Source organism: Fringilla coelebs, assembly GCF_963513975.1.
Source record: "Fringilla coelebs genome assembly, chromosome: 2".
NCBI classification, from domain to species: domain Eukaryota; kingdom Metazoa; phylum Chordata; class Aves; order Passeriformes; family Fringillidae; genus Fringilla; species Fringilla coelebs.
Window position 1 is genome coordinate 83,982,859 of NC_140029.1, and position 18,868 is coordinate 84,001,726.

The 18,868-nt window shown below is 39.6% G+C and overlaps 1 protein-coding gene across 1 annotated transcript in view; it reads right to left on the bottom strand.

Moving 5' to 3' along the window:
- The window catches only part of DLG2 (discs large MAGUK scaffold protein 2), a gene marked incomplete at its 5' end in the record, with an annotated part of 981,693 nt that overhangs the window by 798,101 nt on the left and 164,724 nt on the right, over positions 1–18,868 (bottom strand). Inside the window, one exon of the mRNA XM_084227140.1 lies at positions 16,134–16,208. Within this exon, the coding sequence (XP_084083266.1) occupies positions 16,134–16,208 (75 nt within the window). The remainder of the gene's footprint in view (positions 1–16,133; positions 16,209–18,868) is intronic.

The window sequence follows — 18,868 nt, forward strand, 5'->3', positions numbered from 1 at the left end:
ACATAAACATAAGGTGAAAATATTTACTTATAATTTATCCTTTTAGGCCACTTTTCAAGCTAATACATATTTTTCTAGGTGACCTTGACTTAGATTTACATTATTTTATCTCAATGATTGGCAGCTGATAAACATCATCTTCACAATTCAGCTAATTAAGAGGATCATGTTGATAGACAAGATTAGTTTTTTACTCATTAAACATAAAATTTTATTTTTCACTCCCCCTCCACAGGTTCTTTAATTTTCCCTTGACTAAATGCCTGGAGAATAAGCCATCAAACTCAATGTCTGAAGTTCAGTCTTAAAGGTGTTTCATGCTCCTTTATTTTCTTTGTGGTATTACTCATGTTCCTCCTGATCTCAATTCACACTGACTACATTAAGTTCATTATTTAATCCATTTCAATTCTACCAAAAGTAGGATCCTATAAAAGACACAGCCTAAATATTTGGTGGGGGTGGTAGTGGTGAGGAGGGTTGTGTTTTCTTTTTTAATTAGCTCCTAGAGAGCTGCCAAATTTGGTTTTTACAAGTATCTCCTTTTTTCCTTTATCTCCTGGGGGGTTGTCAAGCAGTAAAACCCAGTTCTTGATGCACTTCCACAGAAGCTTTTTCACCAGTCAATTGTTCAATAAAGATTTGCCTCCTACCCTCATCATTCAAGGGCTTCCTATTTTCTCCACCTCATTCCCTTTGTTGACACTGTAAGCATATCTGATTGATTAGCCCCAGTTCATGCTTATGTCCCTCTTCAACACATTTCCTGCATCCCCATAGAGTATCCCTCCCTTTCTCTTTTCCTTTCATTTCTTTCCCAGTCTTCACCACTGGCAGTCTGAGGACATCTGTTTTGAATCAGATATCACTAACTTCAGCCAAATTTGCTTCCTGCCATTCCCTTTAGCTGCACTATCTCCCTTCCTTCTAGATTCCTAGTAAAAATATATACTATGATTCAACTTTTTTCAGTAGAACAGATACAATATATGCCTCCTTTGGAGAGCTTCCAATTATACAGTGGCAGAAAAAGTGTCCATATTTAGTTCCAAGGAGTTCAGACAGGTGAGGTGATGTAACAGATTTGCATTTATTTGTCCAAATTACTGGCTTCTTTTCAATCTCCCAGTACAAAAGATCTGTTTTAGGGGGGGTAGTAGCATTCACCTCTAGATGTGAATGCTACTACTGTCTGCCTTTGATCCACCTCCATTAGTGACCTCTAAATTTCCTTTGGTCCACAGAGCAACTAGATGATTTGAAAGAATTCAGAAGACTACTCAGCATAATGGAACATTTTCAGAGTACCACTGTTTGTCAAGAGCTGTCCAATCTCTCTTCTTCAGGTGGTATGTGGAATTCACCACCAAAACTATTTAAGATCTGTTATTCCCATTTAAAGTTCCACTTTAAGTTTTGGTTTTCAGGGGAATTGATGAGGTTTCAGATGGGAGTTTTCTTCTACAGGACTATATTATCATATTAATGCTCACAGCTTCTCGAATTTTTGACCTTTACATTTCCTTGGCATGCTGCTCTCAGCCAAACCTCTCAGTCATTAATGAAAATATAAAGCAAGTCGGCATATAATAGTGGTGCTGGAAACAGTGCCATCATCTTTACACAACTCATATATATCCATCTGGGCAGAGTCACTCCCAGGGGTCTAAGAAGTTATGTAGCATAACTAAACTCCAAGCCAATGAGCATGAACTTTTCTTTAAAACTTCCAGAGATAATGTAGCAAATCCTTTAAACCAGCAGGAGCTGGGTACCTAACTACTCTTGATGTTTCTGAAAGTCTATCTCTAAAAAGTACAAGCAGCCGCTAATAATTTAGCAATTCTATCAAAACAAGCAATTAAGTGTGTCTTGTATGATTTGTTCTCTATAAAAATCATGCTGTTTGTTTACCCAAACTTCTATTACCCTCTAGACTTTACTGATTTCATCTCCGGGTATTTACTCAATTATTTTATAAGGAATTGAAATCTAATTCATGAGCTACTCACAGTGACACCTAAATCTTTTCTCACAGCCAACCTGTCAAATGAAGATGATCAGTCAGTATAAAATAGACTATTTTTGCCAATGCATATTACCATACTTAGAGAGTAGAAAGTAACTGAGCTACAGTTCGGTTAAATTTCACCATAAGAGTTTACTGAGCCTCCCAAATTATTTTAAACTGCCTACCTTTCCTAACTTTCTGCCCTGATTTGACTGAGCAATGTCATTTAACTACTGTAGTTCTTGACTTTTTCTTCCACAAATTAGCATAGGAATGCCCATCTGCAAAGGCTTAGGCAAAGGTAATGTGTCTGAAGTGAAATCCTCCCAAATACACTCAGAAAAAGATAGTAACTTAAGTCCATAAGCATCACCTCTTCTTAACCTTTTATTCCACTTCATCCATTATATTACATTCAACAATCGGGGCAGCTTGGTGCCTGTTACGTGGTGACACTAACATTGTCATATTGTCATCAACATCTCTGCCACACCTTGAGAAGAGCACAATTGAAATGGCTCCAGATCAATGAAGCATGGTGATCCTAAGAGCTGCCTGACATAGACCTTAGGTACTCATTCCTGCAATGCAGTTCATGAAAATTACAACTGACAAAATTAAGAAAAAGCAGCATGTTGCCTAGAAGCAGGGGGAAATGCAAGTAAGAGAGGAGATGAATGGTTATATTTTTAAATTCCCTGTATTCTGCTGCAAATGCTTGCCTCATCTGTGCTTCTGAAAAAATCACAATAGATCACTGAAAGTCCATGCCTAAACTCCCCTTTTGGTAGGCAGGATTGCTTCATTTTTTTCCTTCAAAAGATGGATGGAAGCTGGAATACTCTCTGTTTAACTGCACTCTTGTGAAGGGAAATTCAGAGCTCAGCATAAGCTTCACTCTGGAGAGTACAACTACCAGCAGCAACAAATAAGGTTCAGACAGAGGAAGTCTCCATCCTCCCTGCAAAATGTGGCCAGTTGTACCTGGAGAGATGAAGGAAGCTTCAGCAAAAAGGATGGGAAATGTACTTCTGGCAAGTCCGGTGCTTGAAACCTTAGAGACATATAAGCAGGGGAGAAGGGAGGGATGGGAATGGACGTGGGCTTCATGAACTGCTGCCTACTTAGAAACTTAAATTTTATCCAAGATGCATTTCAGTCACTAAATTGCTTATGTGGAACCAGGACTTCATAGTCCCACGATGCATCCAGGTCTGCTAGACTGGCACATTGAGAGGGTGTTTCATGGGAGCTCATCCTGGGTAGGGAATAGAGGTGGGAACAAGTTGCTCTTTGTTATTCTTCAGCCTTTTCAATTTCATGGCAGCTGGGGTGTTGTGGCTCCTGCTCAGAAAGCAAGATAAACTTGAGGCTTATGCAGGTGTGACAGTATCTTTAGTCAGTGAAGAATAAACAGAAAAAGTAAGTCAAGAACAAAGATATAAAGACTGCAGTGGTAAGAACTGAATAAAAGACTGTTAAAAAAAACAACTAGCATTTACTTTTCTATGCTTTTAAGTCAAGTTACTTTAAAGCAAAAAAGTTCAAACCACCTTGAACACTGACAGTTTCAACCTGCATCTATGATGCATAGATTTCTGAAGTGGTTTTTTCTAAAATTCAATTATAAAGTATGCTATTATGCCAAGATTTTGGGTTTGCACCCAAAAATGAAACTCCCAAAACAATGAGCTTTTTTCCCACCTCCTGTCTTGCCTCCCTTACCCTGCCCCCCCCCCCATGCCCCCCCAAAAATTTAAAGATCGAGTCCTTTTTTATACAATATATGTGTTTTCCAATAACTTCTCTCTCATTCTCATTCTCTCTCTGTTTCAAGATAAAAAGCACTTAATACTGACGCTGGAAAATTACATATGGAATTTGAAATCATACCACATTATGTACTGTACACACGAATAGATCTCAAAGAAATTTGAGATCTCAAGGAAAGCAGCAAGTATTTGTCTATCTAGCTTGGTGTAAGCCAAGGGACAGACAGAGTCATTCTTCTTAGGGTATGTTGGAAGCAAGACAGAACTCAGACATTCCTCTGGAATAATTCCTGGATGCTTTTTCCCAATCCCACTCTGCCTCAGATCAACAATGATGCTCTGCATTCTATGTAAATTCAGCAGCAAGAAGTACTTAGAAATGAACTGACAATTATGTTAATTACCTATGGACCAGAACACAAAATAACCCCCAGCCCCAACAAAGTTGTCCTGATTCTGTAGATTATCCCTACTAAATAAAATAAAACAAAAAAATAGTAGTCAACCCCCTCATCCAAAATACCATTTGGAAGTGGTAATGTAATCACACAGGTATGAATAAAGATGTCAAGATTGGTTTAGTAGACAGACCATTCAAGAATCTCCATTTTCTTGGATTTTACTGCTTAACAGCAGTTAAGCACATCTAAGAACCCAATGGTAAACTACTACTGTGAATGCTATGAATTCAATTTTTTTTCATTTTCAGAGGTGATAAACTGAGGACACCTTTCTACTTTCACTTCAAAATCAATTTTGTCACTGATTTTGCTGAAACAAAAGAAAGTCTTATCCAAAGAACTACCATTAAATGGAAAAGAAATACTGTGAATAACTTTACAAGGGCTTCCAAATTTCATATCAGCCCCTATGCAACAAACAATACTCAAAAAGCAATAGAAAATAAATAAGAAAAATTGAAAGATCTGCTCAAAGACATTTTTTATTTTAGCGGATGCCGAGTTTCCATAGAAGTGATGTTGCAGAAAGTTAGTGGCAATTTGAATTTAATGAAGGACAGCTGAAAAAAATCATTATTCAAATCGCCCCCATAAATCTCTAAAGGCACCTTTCATGCACATATCATGAGGGGGTGAAAATGCATAGCTGAGCAGATATTATTAAAGTAGAATATATGCTACACTAGAAAACTGATAAGCAGTACCCTCTTTACTACACTTAAGAACTGATAAAAGTAAATGCTAAGATTTTATTATCAAACCAGTTCTTTATTTTAAAAAAGTACAGGAGAGGGTCCAAACTTCCAAGATTTAATCACTTTTCCTAACAAGGGAGAGAGGGAGAAACCAAACCCTGCCCTGTTCCACTAGTGTGAATCTAGATTTAACATATATGATAGCAGAGTTTTATTCCACTCATCCAATTCTTATTTTAAGGAGTTTGGTGTACCAGAAGCTGTAACCTCAAACTCAAGAAGCCATTAAACTTCTAATTGCTGGAAGCAGGAAAGATATTCCAAGGGAAATATTACTCTGTACTCTTACCACATCTTATAAGCATCAACCATGGACTTCTACCTTCTGCAGAGGTACAGAGGTCCTTTAGGACTTTTGTTCTCTCTCCTGTGGCCAGTTTTAAGCTTTATGAACCATTTAAAATGACTGAGTCTGCTAATGCCAAATGTGACTAAATTTGCTTTTTAGCAGGCAGACCTGGGCTGAGCTTACAATCAAAGCTCCACTGTGCAGAGATGCAACAGATCAGCACACTCAGTTTTACAGTAGCAGAACAAATCCAGGCAGACCACAAATTCTCAGGTGAGTTATTCACCTGGCTTTTTAGTGAGAACAATCTTTAAATGGCATGGTATGTTCTTTATCTGACACATTCACCCAGTAGCACAGACCAGCCTAGGATGACAGCAGAAGTTAGAAGTGTTTGACAGTGAATAATTTCCAAATCCTCAAGTGAAGTTTTACATGACTATGTTCCCTGTAACAGCAGATGACTGGGTTCCCTCTCCTCAGGTTTATCCCCCATCCTTTAACCCAGTATTGTCATTCTGCTACAGTCATGACATTTAAATATTTTTAGGTGGCTATCCAATGTTAGAAATCACAGTTCTTCACTCATGACTGGCTTTTTCTGATTACCTATTCTGCAAGGATAAACAGGTTACAAATAGTAAATGTTTATCCAAATAAGAACATCCCTAAGTACCTCAGAAATAAGGACATGGCAGGGAAGAAGAAAATGTGAGAGCTGTTCTGTGGGTGAAAAGAGAGCACCAAAACATGGAAGAGTACTCCCTTACCCATCCTTCCATTCCCAAAATATTTCAGGACCCAGGCTTCTCTCAGAAAATCTGACACTGGTGGCAGAGAAGGGAGTAACAGCAGACTTGAGAGGCAGGTGGCACAGCAAAAAAGAACAGGAGTGAACACTTGCAAGTTTAGATTAACTGGAGAGAGGGACAGAGTTATTTATGCAGCAGAGATAAGTACAACTGAGGTAAACTCAGGAGCTGACACCAGAGGCACGAAAAAGGAGATACTGAAACCTATGTATAAAAATACATATACATAATATATACTTGTGGGAGGAAAAGCTTCAACTTTCCTGTGGTTTTGCTTTTTCTTTCATTCTACAGCATCCTATTTTAGATGTTTCCACCATACACTATACACAATTGAGAGGAAAGAGAATGTGTAGCCTCTAAATGAAGCTGCCCTGAAACTCAGCTCTGAGCTAAGACAGTGACATTGGAGCAGCTTGCAGATCTGACAGCTCCTGCACACTGTCACTGACCCCTTGCTCCTCAGCCAGAGCCCAGCTCACAAAACAACCCAGCAAAGGGGTGGCCCAGGCCACCAAACTGATGTAGCAAAACCCTCTTCTGAAGTTATACCTGTGATGGTGAATATTTTTTTTAATCTCCCTTTCCCTTTCCACAGAGGAGTAATATTCTGTTCTGTTGTTCACTGTTCTGTTACAAAGTCCAAAGAGCTGACCAGTTGCATGGCACAGAAAAGTACAAAGATGTGATATTATGCATGGACTATTAGCTTTATTATGGGTTAATTGGGTTAATTACCCTCAGTGCAGCACTCGTTCCAGAGCTGATATTCTCAGTGTATCCCTACACAATGCAGTCATATTCTCCACCTTTCTGCTTCTCACCCTTGTTTTTAAAATGGGGATAACAGCTTTCCCAACTTCTTCACAAGGATCTTGTGAAAACAAATTAACATGCTGAGATGCTCAGACGCTGAGGAAATCCAGTGAAGCATCCAAGGTAGGAGAGATGGCCCTACTGTGGATTACATAAATAGGTACTGTTAGAATGACTGACAGGATGCATCTGAATCCGTAATTAATGCTAAACCCTTCAAGCAAATATTTATCCCTGTGACTTCACGTAAAATGATGAGTCTTGATGCAAAAAAGGCAGATGTCCACTAAGAAAAATTCATGCAGGGTCACTGACCCAGAGAGATGAATACTGAAGTTCCTAGGGCTGAGCACCTTTGGGTTTTGGCAAGGCTCAAATCCCAGGAAGGGATGATAGAATTCTGTTTGCATGGATAATTGAAGCTCTGTTTTTCAAAACCTTGAAAACAGAGCACATTTAGACCTATAAATCACATTCTTCCTGTGACATGTGACAGCTTATCAATTATATGTTTTACAGGAAAGTTATATTCCCTGCTTCCTTGGAGAGCCCAGAACATAAAAAAAAAAAGCAAACAAATCCTAATTTGCATTTGTTCAGAACTGAAAAAAAAAGTTTCAAACAGAAAAGAAATGACTACTCTGCAGGGAAGAGTAATTTCTATCAGCATTCAAAGAAATTTCTTACATTCATTTCTTGTGAAATGCCTTGCAAAACCTCCCTGATAAATAAGCTGTCCCAGTCCCAGGGCAGGATTCCCATGCTTATTTAGAGTGGCATACGAATGATACCAACAGGGTCAAAGGGAAGACCCCCAAGCACTTCACAGGAGACATTCAGAACTTTTCAGGAATAAATCTTTGCAGAAATCATTTGCTAATATGGCTGTTTATAGCCATTTATGTGATAAAGAGAGACTTTTAGGTTCCCAGAGCCCTTTAAGTGCAAATGACATTATACAGTATGTATGTACTGAATGAAAAATAGGACTTGCAATCTAAAAGTACCAATGAAAATGCCACTAAAACATATGGTCTATTATGTTAAACAGATTTTATTTTCAAGGTATTAAGGAAAAAGGCGTTAGGTATAATACCAGATTCTGGGATATGTTGTAATACCTCTGCACAGCTTGGACTGTGCCCAGATCCAATCCTGTTTTCATTTCCATTTTGCCTGGAAGTCAGTAGCAGCTCTACCTATCTACTGATGGTAGTAAGGCTCTGCAGAGGGATCCAGACATGCTGGATTGATGGGCTGAGGCCAATTTTGCAAGACTCAACAAGGCCTAGTGCTGGGTTCTGCACTTGGCTCTCAACAATGCCAGGTGGTGCTAAAGGCTGGGGGCAGAACAGCCAGAATCCCACCCAGCAGAAAAGGCCCTGGGGTGCTGGTCAGCAGCAGCTGAACATGAGCCGGCAGTGCCCAGGTGGCCCAGAAGGCCAATGGCATCCTGGCCTGGATCAGCAATGGTGTGGCCAGCAGGAGCAGGGCAGTGATTGCTCCCCTGTACTCAGCACTGCTGAGGCCACAGCTCAAATCCTGTGTCCAGTTCTGGGCCCCTCACTGCAAGAAGGACATTGAGGGGCTGGAGCGTGTCCAGGGAAGGGCAACGGAGCTGGGGAAGGGTCTGGAGCACAAGTTATGAGGAACAGCTGAGGAAGTCAGGGGTGTTTAGTTTGGAGAAAAAGAGGCTGAGCTAGGACCATCTTGTCCTCTTCAACTGCCTGAAAGGTGGCTGTAGACAGCTGGAAATCAGTTTCTTCCCCCAAGCAGCAGTGACAAAATGTGAGGGAATGGACGCAAGATACACCTGGCGAGGTTTAGTCAGGATAGTAGGAAAAATTTATTCACTGAAAAGATGGACAGTCATTAAAACAAGCTGCCCAGGGAAGTGGTGGAATCACCACTTTTGGAGCTGTTCAAAAAGCATGCAGATGACTTGGTGATTTGGTTTAGTGGTGAGCAGTGCTGGGTTAACTGTTGGACTCCATAATCTTAGAGGTCTTTTCCAAGCTTAATGATTCTACAGTTCCAAAAGGATAACTATAATGAAATGTGTGTTTGGAGTACCTAGAAGGAAAGTCTTGAACCTGTGTGTCTGTTGTACCTCAATACTTTGCCACAAACTTGGGCAACACTGAGAAAACTACGGGATATACCTTCAGTTCAGACACTGTGTCAGAGCTGGCTGCCCAGGTCTCCTGTATCATTAGTCCAGAGAAACACAGCCTTCCATTATCCAAACCAATCATACCAGTGTAAAGGTGAAGTGTCCCTCAAAAGTGTTTATAGCTCTCCAACGACATAAATCTGGACAGATGAATTTCACTGTCAGCATCACTATCAAATATTGCTGAGCAAGGCACAGTCTCTGTCATTTTTCTGCCACAACTGCTTCTCCCGCAAGTTTCACCTATAGATTTTTAGTACAGCTTGAGGCAAAGTGAGGCTGCTTGCTAACATATAGTTAGATACCATGACAGGAGTTACTGACCTCTAAGGAAGAGTCCTACTCTTCCAGTTGAGCTCCCCTTCACCTGTTGGCTACATACACATACACTTTTTTAAGTTATATTCTCAACTTCTTTGGTTTGCTATAAAAAAAATATATTAGATCACTGCTTCATGTAATACTGCAGCGCATCTAAGAGAAAAATAATGAAAACAAATTTGCTGACTTTACTGGGGACTACAAGCACATCTAAGCAGTCATAATAGCCACATTTTCTGGTTATTGCAGGTTGTAAATAAAAAGCAGAGCTAGCTTGGGTTTTGTGTATATTGCCATAAACCCAGAATGTTTGACTCATTCATGTTTGACCGTAGCATGGAATTTCCCATGTCAGGAGAGTGTGCCTTTTGAGCAGCAATATCTCTGGTATATAACCCCCAAGCTAAGTATAGCCTATCACAAAAACCTGTACTCAAACAGTGCTTTTCCTCTGGGAATAATAAATAATAAATACTGTAGAAATTGGATGTGCACATTGGTTTTAAACTTTAGTAACACTATCAATATGTTACCTGGCTAAATGAGCACTTAAAACAGAATTTTAAAATAGCATCCAGAAGAAAATTAAGTGTTGTTTAAATTTTTTTGCTCATAAACCTCATAAGCTGCAATGATTTTAAGTAGTTAAATCTATATTTGCTTTTCCATAAAAGCACCTTTAAGTAATTGCTCTCATAAAGATCAATACTAGGTTTCAGCTTAAACAAAATTTCTATAACCAAGTTAGAAATATTTTGCTCTAAATTATGCACTGCTACACTTCTGTGACTGGGACTGCTGCAGAAGCATCCTGGTGCTTTCCATAAAACAAAGAAAGCAATAAAGACAGCAAATATCCTATACATAATGTGTGCTTAATGAGATTACTCATTGTAAATAACTCATGCAAAATGTTTCCTGATGATGATGTCAAGCAGCTCTGTGGGTCAGTCTGCAGATAATGGTTTTGAGCAGCTTAATGTTTATCATAAAAAATTTTACATGTATTATCAACTTATCTTCAGGGTTTCTGAGCTAGTTTTGCAGTTTTGAAACCCTTCCCTAGTTTCACTGGGAACTGCAATGGGATGAAGGACCATATATGTTATAAATTAGGTATACATATTTCTTTATCAGTGGGTTATTGCCATTTTAAGAAATCTTCTATCCCACTTCTTCCCTTCTATTTGATAAAATAGTGGAGTAAATTACTTTGTTTTCCTGATCTCTCCAAATTTGCTCCTAAGCCTAATCCCTCCTGTTTACAGATACTCTGCTAGCCTATGCCTCTATCTACCCAAGCATGAAGCATTTGCTACCCTGCTGGGATGTGCTGTGGTTTGCTGCTAATCCAACACTACCTTAGCCTAGTAAGCCTAATTTTCCCCACTGAATCCGTAAATCAGATTACAGGAGAGAATCTTCAGCACCTCCAACTACTGCCAACAACAATAGGAACAGCATGTTTTTCCCCAGGGAAGGCTGGGGAGGGGTGGTGAAAACAAGAAGGAAGATTCAGAGAGCTATCCAAGGGAAAAGGGGATTTAATGGCTATTTTAAAAAGCATCTTCATAGCTGGCAGTTGGCAACAGACTCAGCATTGCAGGGTACAGACAGACTTTTTTAACCATGCCTTTTACAGAACTGGACAATAAACTGCATTGAGCACTGGGTAAGGAGAGGTACAGGAGACTTAGGAATGAAGAAGATCTGCAGGAATATAGAGACCTAGCATTAATATGCATGGCATTACTTTAATACCTCATTTAAAAATAAAGCTGGGTTTTAGCACTCAAAATTTTCCATTGCCATCAAATACTGAGGTGAAAGACAGAAGCACTGTATTAATAGCTCTGTTCTCAAATATTTCAGTTTATCCACTAAAAGCATTCACCACCACCTGGATTGTGAGTGAAATTTATTAGCCAACAGGGGTTTAATAGAAAAAGACTTAAAGCTTAGAGAGTCCCTGCAAAATGCATTTCTTGGAGTGCAGAGCAATCTGTTTATTTTATAGAGCACATCTACACAGGAGAGGATGGGACATCATTAGGAGGCACAATGCTAGTCCCAGGAGAGAGCTGACTCCTGCCAAACAGAGACTTCTATTTGTTTAGTGTTTAACAAAAGCAAGACTGGTTTCAGAAACAATTCTTCTAGGCTCATAGCCCTAGATCAATTCAGAATGTGCAAGTTTCAATATGTTTCTGCTTGGTTCCATATCATGTCAGAACATTCTTTACATAGATCACAATCACCAAAACTAACTTGCATCTTCCAAGTCATCTTCCAAAAGTACAAATTTCTTTAAAACAACTCCAGTGAAGTGAATCTCAATACAAAAGCCTTGATTTGTTTAAACCAGGAATATTCATGGGTTAACTCTCCAATCAGGCAGGCTAAATTCAGAATTGTGCAAGGCATTAGTGCATTCTTGTTCCTCCCGTGTTCCCAATAAACCAGGAAAAGAAAAAAATAGGAGTAATCATATCCTCTGCATACATATCTATCCCATGTAAATAAAACAAGAACATATGCAAGTTCAAAGATGAGTGATACTTGCTCTCCTATTTGCCTATGGATATAGGCAAATCAAGGGGCAGAAAGTTCAGCTGCAGAGTCCAAAAAGTTCAGCTGAGGGTTCAGCAGCAGAGCAGCCTGGCACCTATGTAAATCTGCAGTCCACAAGCCATGGCAGCATTTACCCTGCAAGGACCTTCTTTAGGTTCACCTTCCCTAAAAGTCACTGTCCCCCTCTTCACATTGAGGGGGCAGCTGATGCTGAATGAGGCTTTGCTTAAGGCATGTGCCAGATCCTTTCTCTTTTGTGTTCACACCCCTTTACTGCTTCTTCCTGCTGCTTCTCCATGACAAATGATGCCCAAAAGGGATTTTTTCCATGGGCTAGAGCAGAGGGCCAAAGAGCTCTGCTGAGAATGCAGCAGGGATATGCAGAGGGATCCTATATATGCTGCAGGGTGATCTAAGGTGAATGCTTGTGCTGAATGCCAAGCTTAAGAAAAGCTGTCAAGTGGGCTAGAAGGAAACACAGCCCCAAATGTTTTTGCAACACAGGTGCAGCTTCTGACACTTCATTATCTTTACATAATGGATCTAGCTAGTGAGCAGCCACAGCAATAGGGAAGTGTAGTTTGATACAGAGCAGTACAGTGAACTCTTTTTGCAGTATTTTATAATCAAACACTACAATCCTTTGGAAGACATGACTAAAAGTGCAAGTGCAGACAAAGCCACCCTTAGGTAATTCCCTTGATTAAAACTCTACTCAAAATGAATCTAATTAAGGACATTGTGAAAGCACAGAAAGTCAGTATGCACTTATGGCCTCTTTTGCAGATGGTGAGTTGCCAAACAGAATTGAGAATCTTAACTGCAAGAACCATCAACAAATTCAAAGAGGATGGTAAATTAGGGATGGCAAAATTCAAACCGTTATATAACAGCAATGCTGCCAGATCTCCTGGTTCTTGCATTAGATGCAAAAGGCCCTCCCAAGAGAGGACACAGTGCTTTTTATAAAAAATACTGTAAAAGGAGACCACAGACACATGCCATCCTCAGTGACACAGACAGCACAATTGATGAAAGAGGATACCTTTTCTAGCAGTTTGTTTTTCCTTCGTTGTTCAACACTGTTCCCTCCACCACTGTTGAGAGACATCCAAACATATGCTGTCCTCATCTAACAGAGTTGTCACAACTGGCCAGGTGTCTGCTTTTTTTTTCCCCTACAAGACTTTTATAGGAGGCAATATGCTTTGATGTGTCACTAGAAATTTTCATTTCATTAATCAGCTTGCTATCAAAATGCTGATGTTTCACAGATATATTTCTGTGATCAAGGCAAGTCAGCTAAAAAACACTGTTGAAAAAAGATAGGGAAAAATATCGACCACTAGAAGTTAATTTCTGTCTGATTTAATTTTCTCCAACTGTCTGCATTAGTCTCCCAGGAAAATAAGTCTAGTCAAGTATAGTAAAATGTGCCTATAAATATGTGATACAGATAAGACAGACAGTTTATCTGTTTGGCTGAGTAGAATATTGTTTGATAAAAAAGAAGCAGAAGGTACTTGGGAATTACAACTTATTTGCCTTCACTCTATTCAGCTTCTATAATCAAGAAAAAATAAAAATTATAACAAGCTTCAAGTAGGCAATTACCTCAAGGACCACATGTTGTATTCTGGAATCAAAAAAATAGCAACCAAGTGAATGATTGAAATATATTCTAATAGAAAGTTGGGGGCTTTTTTTCATACACTCAGAATTGTCTGGGTTAGAAAAGACCTTAAAAGACATTCTAGTCCCACCCATGGGCAGGAATGCCATTCACTAGAGCAGGTTGCCCAAAGTCCAGCCTAATCTTGAGCACTTCCAGGCATGAAGCACCCACAGCTTCTCTGGGCAACCTGTTTCAGTGTCTCACCAACCTCATAGTAAAGAATTCCTTTTTTTATGTCCAGTCTAACTCTACCCTCTTTCAGCTTAAAAGTATGAGCCCTTATCCTGTCATTAAAGATCCTATTAGAAATTTTGTCCCTGTCTTCCTTATAAGGCTCCTTTAAATGGGGAAAGGCCACGATAAGGCCTCTCTTCTCCAGGGTGAACAGACCTTGTCTTTGCTGAAGAGGTGCTCCAGCCTTCTGACCATTTCCTTGGCCTCCTCTAGACCCTCTCTAACAGGTACACATCCTTCCTATGCTGGGACCCCAGACCTGGACACAGCACTCCAGGTGGGGTCTCATCACAGCAGAGCTGAGGGGCAGAATCCCCTCCCTCACCCTGCAGGCCACGCTGCTTTGGATGCAGCCCAGGATACAACTGGCATTCTGGGCTGGGAGTGCACATTGCCAGTTCATGTCCACGTTTTTATCCACCAGTACCCCCAATTCCTCCTTCTCAGGGTTTCTCTCAATTCATTTATCTCACATCTCACAGTATGTGCTGACACTGCTGATTATCTTGACTCAAGTGCAGCACCTTGCACTTGGCCTTGTTAAACTTAATGAAGTTCACATTGGTGCACATCTCCAGCCTGTGACAGTCCCTCTCATCTCCTCCCTCCAGCATAACACCTGCACCATTCAGCTTGGTGTCATCTGCAAATTTGCTGGGGGTACACTCAATCCCACTATGTTATTGATTAAGATATTAACGAGTATTAGTCGCAGAACCAGTTTTCACTCTAACAGTTTAAAAAAAAAATAACACTGGAAGTTATTCTGATTTTAGACAATTTCTTATGCTTAGAAAAACAACAAAGTTCAATCCTCAGCTTACAATTTTTTGTGACACTGTATGCATGCACACATATCTAAAAAGAGACAAGCAAAGAATATTCAAACACTTATTTTTTATGGTTTAAGACATAAGTATCCTAAAAAATGCCCAAGGCATTTAAAGCTACTATGTAAAAAGCCAGGTCATGATGTTGCATTGAGTGCAACAGCTCTTGATTTACTACAGAAGTCCATCACAGTTCCAGTTCTTAAAGCCTCACACTACCATTCTTGTGCTTATGCAGCAACCCTCTTAATATAAACACAAAACAACATAAACAACACCACAAAGTCAGTCCAAAGTCTTTGAAAATGGAAACTAATAATTAGAATGAGTTAATTAGTTACTGGCCTAGATCCTCACCTGGTAAAAGACTGGGTAGCTCAACTGTTCAATCGATATTTTTAAGTGGATGTCATCATACAGATAAATAATAATATAAACAATTTTTACATAATATAAACACAATCAAAACCCCAGAGCTTACAATCACTTGCAGGATTAGTGAGAGACTGAGAGAGAGTGACAACTTGAATTTGTTTCTCATTCATCTACTCATAAAAGATGACAAGTTGATAGCTGTGGACCAACATCGTGCTGTGGTCCAGAGCCAACGGAAATGTCAGTGAAATCTTGCCAATTCCTTAGGTGCAATAAATCATCATAGCTCTATTAGTCAGCCCTCTAACTTCCAACACCCAAAGATTTGGCTCTATCTACGATGCATGCTCAGACAAGATATAAATCAAAGCAGTGTCAACTTGACCGCAGTTAGGTTTTCTCCTTCTCAAATATTACTCTGTCTTTGATAGTTAAAAGCAAATCTCACTGAACTCATCTAATTTGCAGGAGGAGGAAAGCATTTACAGCAGAAATTTCCTATAAACTCAGCAGACCAAGTTTTACTCATTATCCATCATCCCAAAAGCTGTTGTTACCTATGCTGGGCAAATTTCTACTTAATAGTCTATAAAGCACTTGAAATCATCAGTCTTTCTTCCATAAGAATGTGGAAAAGGAAAGATGCATCTCCCCTTCCCTGCATCACCACCTGGATCTGGATGGCTCCCAGTCACACACTCAGCTGGGGCCCAGTTACAGAAATCAACAGTAATTCTGCACTCCTCAAGCTGGACTCCATCATCACCCTATACCACACTTGTCACTGATCCCCACAGCTCCAAGCTGAATGCATTAAATTCCTGAAGAGTCTGAACTTCTGGAGAAGTACTGCTAAGCCACAACCCAACACATATCAACAGTTTAGGCTTCCCAAGGAACTTGCTCTGCACTTAAGACTCGTTACTGTTCTTTCTCAAATGCATTAATTATGGAAATTTTACCTGCCCAGGGCTGCTCCAAGCACAGAGACTTACCGTTCAGTCCCTCAAATCTTTGTATTAAAAGGCTCAAACTTACGGTAGAGTGCTGAATGGGTATCCAGGCAGGTGTTTCGACTGAGCATTTGTGAGATGGGCATCTGCCATGGCTCTGCTGCAAATAAGTGAAAAGGGCATTATACACAACACAGTATGTGCTGCAATCACTAGGCGCAACGGGCTCGATTCCATAGGGAGCATCTAGGAGTCTGCTCGTAGTCATCACACCTCACAAAGTCATTTTCCACTGTCATGTAGGAAGAATAATCTGCAGTTTGCAGGACCAAAAAGGCCTCATGAGTTGTCTATTAATTTTGCATTGAAGTTCTGGGTTATGTGGATGGAAATGCATCCACCCTCAACCCCGAGTGTGTGCCATCTGCCTTCCCTCCACAGTGGAGCATTCAGAGAACGGCGGAGCATAAGTCACCAGGTAGAGATTGGCTTTTTTTCCCCCATTTCATGACAGGCTGCATTTTTTCCATGATGTCCTCTTTGAACCAGTGATAGATGCAGCCTGAAACACCCATCAGGGCTTTTTTCTAGGAAGAGTAAGTACGCCCCAAATTTTTAGGGCATGTTTCTTTTCTGAGCAGAATGCTCTGCTTGCTCCCCAGGTTGGTCCCTGGAGTACATGAGCAAATACTCAAGACTCCTGCAGTTCCCTGAAACTTTGCAGAACAAAAAGAGCGAGGGGTTAATTTAAAGTCTAACATTCCACATGGCAGTGCAAGATGCAACCATCAGGCCTTCAGGCTGATCTTCTTGTAATTTCCCTTGCATTTGCTGTGATTCAATTACATTTCAGGCAAGGTTTGGAGCCCATCGGAATGAATTGCACAGCAGATTGGGTCAGAGTCCCTGAAGAAAAGTTCAGAATAAATTCTGGTGTCTGCCACCATTACTCTCAGCATTTCACATAAGAGTCAAACTATTCTTTAGCTCCCTGAATTGGAGGACTCTTGTACCTAGGTATTTCTGTGAAGCTGGAAGTAGTATGAGAAAAAAAAGCTTTCTTCTTTTTATTTTCATTTACACCTGATATATCACAAGCTACATTGCACCTTTCTTTTCCCCATGCTGAGAGTAAAGGAGAGAAACCTCGAAATCTCTGCAAACACTAATGATTAGATTTCCCACATTTTTCAATTTTTAGTCTAATTTTAAAACCCATAGTGCTTTGTTCTTTATCTCCAAAAAGTTAACATTTGTAAAGCAGTGCAGTATTACTTTTACAAGTTGAAAAAAAAATAGTGGAGATCAGATTAAACTTTGTATTCTTCAAAACTTAAAACTGGCTATCTTTAACATTTTCAATTAGACAACTTCAAGAAATATTGAGAAAAACAGCTAGCAAGCAAAAATAATTGTATTTTTAGATGAAAGTTTAGAAAGTCCGGTCAAAAGGATTTGAAAAAGTCACTGCTATCATGGCACCAGAATCCTGCAGGTGTGTGTTATCTCTTGTAAGGAAGGGATGAATGCAACAGCAAACAGTGTAATCCTATCAAAATAATAAAACTATATATGAATTCTGATTAAAAATACAGCATGAAACACTAGTAATTATTTTTTACTTTAACAATTGTACACTTTCATTCTTTATTCCAAGGCAAGTTAAAGGCAAGGCAATTAAAAATGTACTTTGGACTGAAAACATTCTTCTGATTGAAAAGCCTGATTTTACAGAGGAAACTATGTACAACTTTGTCAGGAGACTCCTCACAAAGGCTCCTCACATTTTTAAAAGGACACTTTTGCAAAATAAAAGCTCCAAATCTCATAGCAGGAGGGGCTTATTTTCTTCAAATACTCTTGTCTTTGAGATTCATACCTTAATTGTCCCAAGGCCTAGAACCCCCTGGCACTTGTGCATATTGAAAGGTCAAAGAGACAGCAGTAACTGGAAATTGCTCAGAGGCAGTAGTTCTACAGAGTTCCCAATTTTTCAGGGCAAGAGCTGTGCTGGTTGTTCTTCTGGGATGTAGGGTGACCTGCAGTGTTTGGCCTTTCACAGCTGGATATTTGAATTACTGTGCTGGCTACATGACACTGCACTGGTACTGTCTGAGAAATGCATGTAATTCAAGGGCAAGGACTGAACACTTTTCTTGTACAGCTTTTTGGGGATTTGGAGTTCAATTATTTTTGAAAATTACAGTTTGTTTTTTTTTTTTTTGAATGATCACTTCTTTTTTTTGTGTAAAAACCAATGCATTTCACACCTTTCATATCTTAGGCCCTCACCTAGTTGAAACAAGTCTTAGTTATAAGGTTATATATCAGCTGCTGGTCACACTTTTCTTCCTAAATGCTCAGGATTTTATAATAGCCAAGATCTCCAACATCTAGAGAAGCCAATTTAAAAAAAAATAGCAAGAAGTCAACACTACATAAAGTATTCTGTAGGCGTAGGCAATACAAATAAGCATAGGAATAAATACATTGGCAAATATTTACAGGCTGTAGAAGGAATTAATTCAATTTGATTATTACTGCTAACATTTTCCTCAGCTTAGGAGTTTGGTAAGCAAAAAACTACAGACCTTGGCCCACCGCTACGCTGAAAAGGTAAAAATCTCAAAAGTGATGAGAATCTATAGTTTAAAACCATCTTCCTTCAGAAAGCCTTCAAGGGAGGACAGGAGCACCTCAAGTTTGTTTTTCATGTTTGCCAACAGTCGTAAGCAAATATACCTTGCCCTGCTGTTTGGGAGAATATGTTCCAATAAAAGTTTTTCTCCATCTTAAATGGAAAGAAAGGGGCTGTTTCTC